Genomic DNA, 6,859 nt, shown 5'->3' on the forward strand with positions numbered 1-6,859 from the left:
GGAGGAAAACAAAAAGGATGTCCAATAAAGAAGCCACTAGCCCTCAAACCCAATCGCATACAGGAAAGGCAAACAAGTTTCAAAATGCCAGCCTCTTTACAAAGACTATTATAAGTTTATCTACAACACCAACTAATTATTTGGATTGCTGCTGGGCTCTCCCTCTACCTCTCCCTCTTCCGAAACGACCGCCGCCTCTGGGGTATTGTCTCCCACCACGACCAAGATACACAGCCTGATTAAAATTCTGAGAAGCTTCAATGTGGCCTGGATTAACAGGTGGTGGCTGAAGATCACAATTGTTTTCTTTTTGCATTCCACTTGACGGAGCTCCTTGTTCTTCCACATTTATGGGTGGGCAAGGATGCTGGTTCCGCAATTCCATCCCAAACGGTGTTTGGTTGAAGCCACTTTGGCTTGCATATGGAGGCCAAGGCGCATATGCGGGTCCTGCAGAAAAATATGACTGCTGACCTGGTAAAACAAGATTAGATGGTAACATCTGGCTAGGATTGAACTGCTGTTGAAATGGCATTCTGTTCGGGAAAGGCATCTGATAGGATTGCTGAAGATGAGTCTGTTGCAGCCACGGCATACTATTTGTTGGATATCCATTAGGAAGAACAGTGCCTTGTTGCTGCTGACACGGCATCCCATTTGTAAAAACCCCATTAGAAGGTGTAACAAAACCAGGGGCCTGCGCCAGTTGCAGAAATGGTGGAACGCAGCCTGGACCGCCAGTAAAGCCTTGTCCTTGGTTAAAGCCTTGACCTTGGCCAAAGGAGTGAGGAAAATTACCACGGTCTAGTGGCACTGCAAAGGGTGCGATACAATGTTGGTTTTGGTTAGGTGGAAGCTTGCACACATCTACTAGCCCTTCTGAGGCTGAAGGTTGACCATTTTTCCTGGAAACATCTAGCTCTTCTGAGGTTGAAGGTTGACCATTTTTCCATGTTCCGCCACGATTTTTGAACTTCCTACCTTTTTTTGTGTTTCCATGTTTCTGGTCATTAGTTCCCCCCCTTTTTGTCATCTTCAGCATCCTCCTGTATTCAGCCTCTTTCTCATCATCTGAAAACTCTGCCTCATCCGACATCTCTTCGTCATTTTCACCAGATGCATCATACCCTTTCTTGTAAAGATTGGGGTCTTTGAGGACATGATCCACAAATTCTGGGACAAAAGAGATCAGAGTGCCTTGTTGAATCCCAACAGGGACTTCATTGTCTGAATTGTATCTTACCATGTAATAAGGATTCTTGACAGGTCCAAAAATTTCATCAACAAGCCCTAATGGGGATCTGCTTCCTGTTATCCAGAGGATAGAACCCTCGTTAAGAGGGTTGTGCTTCTCCGCCCCTTCCACAATGACTTGGGAACCGATAATCTGTATAATTGTAAATAAGAGCAAAAGCAATAGCATTTGAGTGACTGACACTCCTATGTAATTGTGTGTGAATGTGATGAAAGGATTTTTTTTTATTTATTATTATTATTATTATTTTGGTTTATTTTTAAAATCAGGTTCTTGTTTTCTATGAGCTTACCGATAAAACAAATCCTACTGGTAGGGTCTGATGATACGGTTGCAAGGTCACATTCACTGGAGGAACTGGAGGGAGATCCTGCATAAAAAAGATTACCAAAAATAATTTTATTGCATGCAGATAAAACACAACAGAAATAGGGATGTGATATTCACACTCCATAAAAGTATTGACACTCCAAAAAAGTACTCTTGCACTCCACCAGATTATTTAATTAAAGAAATGACACAACTGCCACTAAAAGTGGAACGTAAGAGTACTTCTGTGGACACAATTCATCTCATTTTTTTAAGGGGAAAAAAAAAAGAAGCAAGTGGAATGTGAGAGTAATTTTGTATAGTAAGAATATCATTTCCTAGATAGTGTCATAAAGATTCAGACTTACAAAAAAGTCTCCCGGACGGTCACAGTATTTCAAATGTAATATGATAGGCTGAGCCTTCATTAATTCAACTAAGGAAATAAAATGATGTAAGAAACGAAGAGTACAAGAAATTTGTATTTCATTAATTCAGGAATATAATTGTAAATGTTGTAGCCATTTTGTCCAAAATAATGTCAAAGGTTAGTAGAATCTCTAGTTTACACCTCCCAACACCCTTTGTAGGAGGGACCAATGTTAGATCATAACCTTTTTGTATAACTATAAAATCTTTTAGCCAAGAGAAAATCCATAAAGTGTTTACAAGTGAATAATTCAACAAAAAAGGTAATAAAGGAAGAAATTTTTTTAACGATCTAATCCAACAAATGATATGACATACTATAGCACATTCATGACCACTAATTACTATTTATACTTTCAGCGGCCTAGAGGTGTTAATATACTCTTATTATGGTTATTTAAAAAGGGTATTGATGGCACGCTTGCAAAACAATGAACCGGTGGCCCCCCAAATTTTCAATTTCATTTTTTTTTCTTCCAAAATCCTTATTTATGATTACCAATCTATTGTAAGTTTACAAAAGGAATTACATGTGGCCCCTTCAAAGTCCATTTAATCTTTTTAATTGTACTTTTAAATGTCCATACCTAGTGAAATACACACACACACACGCATATATATGTACTACCAGCCCACTGCATCACATCAATTAGGGGTGGCAATTTGACCCACCACAGCGAGTTCCACTTTCCACCACATATGGAATGGAGATGGTATTCCTTTAAACAGGTTAAGAGCATATATGGGATTAAGATACAATCGGGTTCGGGGCAGGGATAGAGATACAAGGATAACCCGCCTGGAACATATGTATCTCTTAAGAGAGTTATGGTTTCTAATTTTGTATCCTATTCTACTCAATTGCCGCCGCTCTCTTCTCTCGCAACTCCCAGTCTCGGCTGCTCACCGGCTACTCCTTTTGACCAACCACTATAGCCACGGCAGCTATGGTTCTCACCAGTAAAATCGTGTGTACTCTCTCTCTATTACATAAATATGTCTATGTAAACATATCATAGTTGTACTAAGGCGCAAAAGGCCTTCTGGAGCCTAAGCACAGGGTGCAAGTCTGATCGAAGTAAGGCGCGTGTATATAACAATGCATATTTAAACATATATTATTATATATATTCATAATCAAGCAATAATTGCAGTTAATGGAAGCAAGGAACCATAAATTTATGAATTTTGTCAAATATTTCATAAGGTTAAACAATAAGATATATGATATAGAACCTTTTAATTTAGTAGTCATTAAGTAAAAAAGAAAATGATACGAATAAATGATTAAAAAATACAAGGCGCGCCTTTTTTAAGCCTAGACCTACTAAAAAGCGTGAGCCGGAGGGCTTTATGTGAGCCTGATTGAAGGGGCTTCGCCTGTAGTAGGTTGAGGCGCTCTGGTTGAGCTTTGACGAGGGCTTTTTTGGAGCCTGGAACCTACTAAAAAGCATGAGCCTGAGGGCTTTATATGAACCTGATTGAAGGGGCCTGGCTGTAGTAGGTTGAGGCGTTCTACCTGAACCTTGACGAGCCTGGGGAATTTTTGGAGCCTTGGTATGCCTTTAACAACTATGATACATATAGATGGCGAACTTTCAGATCTCTATCTCTCTGTCAAGTTTCAAGGGTTTCTCTATTTTCAGCTACAACTGAAACTTCTTTCTCCCTCTATTCTCTCTCTATATTTAAGTAGTTATATCAGTATCGTGACTATCGTCTTTAAATGTTTATTTGTTAACTTCTCTGAAATTCCTCATTGTTTCTGCATTTTTTTTTTTCTTCTAATTGTGGTGCTCGTCATCTGCATCTGTATCTTCCCAAAATCCATATAGACAGACACAAATGAATGGGGCTAGCGAAGCGGGGACGGGCTCATGGAATTCATTTTTGTCGGGACGGGGATGGTAGTTGTACTTCCAACCCGTCCCTGGTTTATAATGGGATCATTGGGATGGAATAATATAATTTTAGACACGGCGGGGCAGGGTTTAGTTAAACCCGTCCTGAACTCACCACGATGTCATCCCTAATATCAATACTAGTTTGGCCTCCCCCGAACGAATATTTATGGCTCCGCCCTTGATGACTGAGTCATACTTCCCCACCAAGTTAAATTAGCAAAAGGAAGGAAATAATAAGGTTTCCATCTAAAACTCCATTCATATACAAAAGATTAATTTTTTTACATATTATTTAGCATGAAACTTACACTAAATCTTAGTATCATCTCAATTTTTTGTTTTATCTTTTATTCTTTGCAAATAATCACCCAATATTCTCCAATGTGACCAAAATGTGATACCATCAAGAGTTGCATTGACAAGTAGGAAAGTAACTTGGAAAAAAAAGAAGTATGAAAATTAAATTTCCACACTTGTTCCTTGCAAAACCAAGTAGCAAGCAATTTTTGAGGCAATAAAGTTAGAATTAGGCGGATTACAATCCACCTTATTAAAGCCCAAAAGAACCAACCTTTGAAGCTTTAGTTAAACATACATGTGCGTAAAAAACATTAGTGAAGTTTTAAGAGAGAGAGTTGTTTACTCGTACAGGTAGGAACACGAATTCTATCCTTTTCATGTCCAGTAAAAAACCAATAAACACGTTTCCAGCACCAGCCATTCCCTCTTTGGACATGGCAGATGCTAGCTGTGCCCTAATGAAATCATCATAAGCCCCAGAAAATCAGCCTATTCAAATAAAGAACTGGGTGAATCAATGGCCACAACAAATCAACCTATTCAAGTTAATATATTTTCATGTAACCTAAACGTGACTAACTAATTTAGGCAATATCCAACCAACATTCAAATCCATAAATAAATGCGCATAAATCTAATGAATAACATCTGAATTGCAAGAGGAAATTACTTGCATCAGTTAATAAAAGACATATAAAAAGCATAATGAAGCAATCTAACAAAAATAAAAAGCATAATGAAGCAATCTAACAAAAATTACCATCAATTACCTTAAGCTCATTCTTGGACCTAATGGGTCCTTTTGTAACACTGCCACCACCACCATCATCTTCATCGTCCTCACCATCACTCCAAGTAATCATCTCCCCTCCATCAGAATCCCTAATCTCACCTTCTTCTACATCTGTGTCTCTAGTTAACTTTCCCTTCTCCCGCTCATCCTCTTCATCTTTATCTTCTTCCTCCTCCCCTTCTACATCCTGCTGCTCAACCTCATCATCTTCACTACTAGAAGATGACGCAGATGATGATGATGAAGAACTCTCACTCTCCGACTCTGAACTACTATCACTCTCATCCCCACTACTATCACCCTTGCCATCAATGCTCACAGTTTCACCACTCTTCACACCATTCCCATTAACACAGACAAAGTCAACACTCTTAGATTCAGTACCATTAATACCTGTTACTTCACCGCTCTTCGCACCATTCCCATCGGCAACAACCGAACCACCTAATCCCTCTTCCAGACTAAACTTCCCCATCTCTTCCTCAATCGAAGAACCAAAATTTTCCATTTTCTCAGACTCATTACCAAATCGCTCACCAACAGTGGTTTCTCTAAGAGAAACATCTGCGGCCATCTTGATACCCTTCTGAGCAACCCCGAATTCAACCCCTTCTGTACCAACCGTATCAAGTTCTGATTTTGGCTGGATCAAATTTGGGTCTGGAACTTCGGCCATCCAATCCTTTATGGAATCTAAATCAAGAAATGAATCTGCGAAAGAGTCGAGTTCGGGAATGGAGAGGTCAAATTGATCGTCTGGGCTCCTGAGCTTTGAGAGGTGACTGTTGAGGTCGTCTTCAATGTTGGAATCAAACAAAAACCCCACCATTTTGAAACCGTGAGATTAGGGTTTTGTACATAATCCTCATAGTTATGCAAAAGGAAGGCATCGAAAGTGTATATATATATGCACGAATAAGTCGGGCTTTGTTTGGAAACCTTCTGCTGCTTAAACCCTAGACGGGGAGAAACTAGGGTTTTGAACTTGAAATTTTCATAATATTAAGCAAATAGGTCACACATGTTACACCCTTAGATTGCCACGCATCTTACACCCTTAGATTGCCACGATACTAGGGCCCACCTGTAGTGCTGACCTGTCGAAATCAAATAACCGATTCATGAGTTGACGCAACCATGATCCTCCTGATCAGGTGTGGGTTGGCCCAATCAGATTTGGCCCAAGACCTCTTAAATGACACGAACGAAGCCCGATAATATTTTTACCTACCTTGGTAAAATACAGAGATCCTCCTGAAATTTGGAGTAAGGATAAAAAGATGAAAGTTTGTCTATTTTGGAACAAAGACACCCCCTGAGATTTGATAGAGCTAGCAAAGACATCCCAATGATAAAGAATTGACATTTTTAACCCTTTGACTTTTATATTGACCAAATTGACTATTGAAATTACCTTTCTATCCTTAAATCCATACACATTTCTTTCGGTCTCTCCTCTCTGTTCTCTTCCTCCTCTTACTTGAAGGTATTTTTGGACAACAAATACCTTCAAGTACGTACATGAGTAACCAATATGCATTGAACCCATTTGCATGGTAAGGACTACCATTCAACATAAGCTGTACTCTTCTGTTCCAATGAACCCATCCTCTGCTTGTACTTGGAGAAATATCCCCGAGAAAAGAACCAAGAAAACCAAACTCCAAAGCTTCATCTCTCTCCCTTGCCTCCTTTCTGTCTCTAAATGCAAATTTCTCTTTCTAAATAAACTCAATATGAGAATATATCTATTCGAATATAGGAAGCAAGCTCTCTATCTTGCAATAAAGGAGTTCATAAAGTTTGTGATTGTAAATCTAGTTGTCGAAACAAATGTATTAAATAATGAAATCCCCACCTTCCTTTTTT

The 6,859-nt window shown here is 39.1% G+C and overlaps 1 protein-coding gene across 1 annotated transcript; it reads right to left on the reverse strand.

Annotated features, from left to right (window-relative positions):
* Positions 1-5,988, reverse strand: LOC132308872 (H/ACA ribonucleoprotein complex non-core subunit NAF1-like). The gene is made up of 3 exons (XM_059807140.1): positions 4,968-5,988; positions 1,548-1,625; positions 1-1,387 (listed from the first exon to the last, which is right to left on the reverse strand). The coding sequence occupies exons 1-3, from the start codon at positions 5,817-5,819 to the stop codon at positions 137-139; spliced, it is 2,181 nt and encodes a 726-aa protein (XP_059663123.1). The 5' UTR covers positions 5,820-5,988; the 3' UTR covers positions 1-136.
* Between the last annotated feature and the right edge of the window lie 871 nt (positions 5,989-6,859).

Source organism: Cornus florida, unplaced genomic scaffold (assembly GCF_030987335.1).
Source record: "Cornus florida cultivar Cherokee Brave unplaced genomic scaffold, ASM3098733v1 CherokeeBrave_3.0.0_Hap2_Chr05, whole genome shotgun sequence".
NCBI classification, from domain to species: domain Eukaryota; kingdom Viridiplantae; phylum Streptophyta; class Magnoliopsida; order Cornales; family Cornaceae; genus Cornus; species Cornus florida.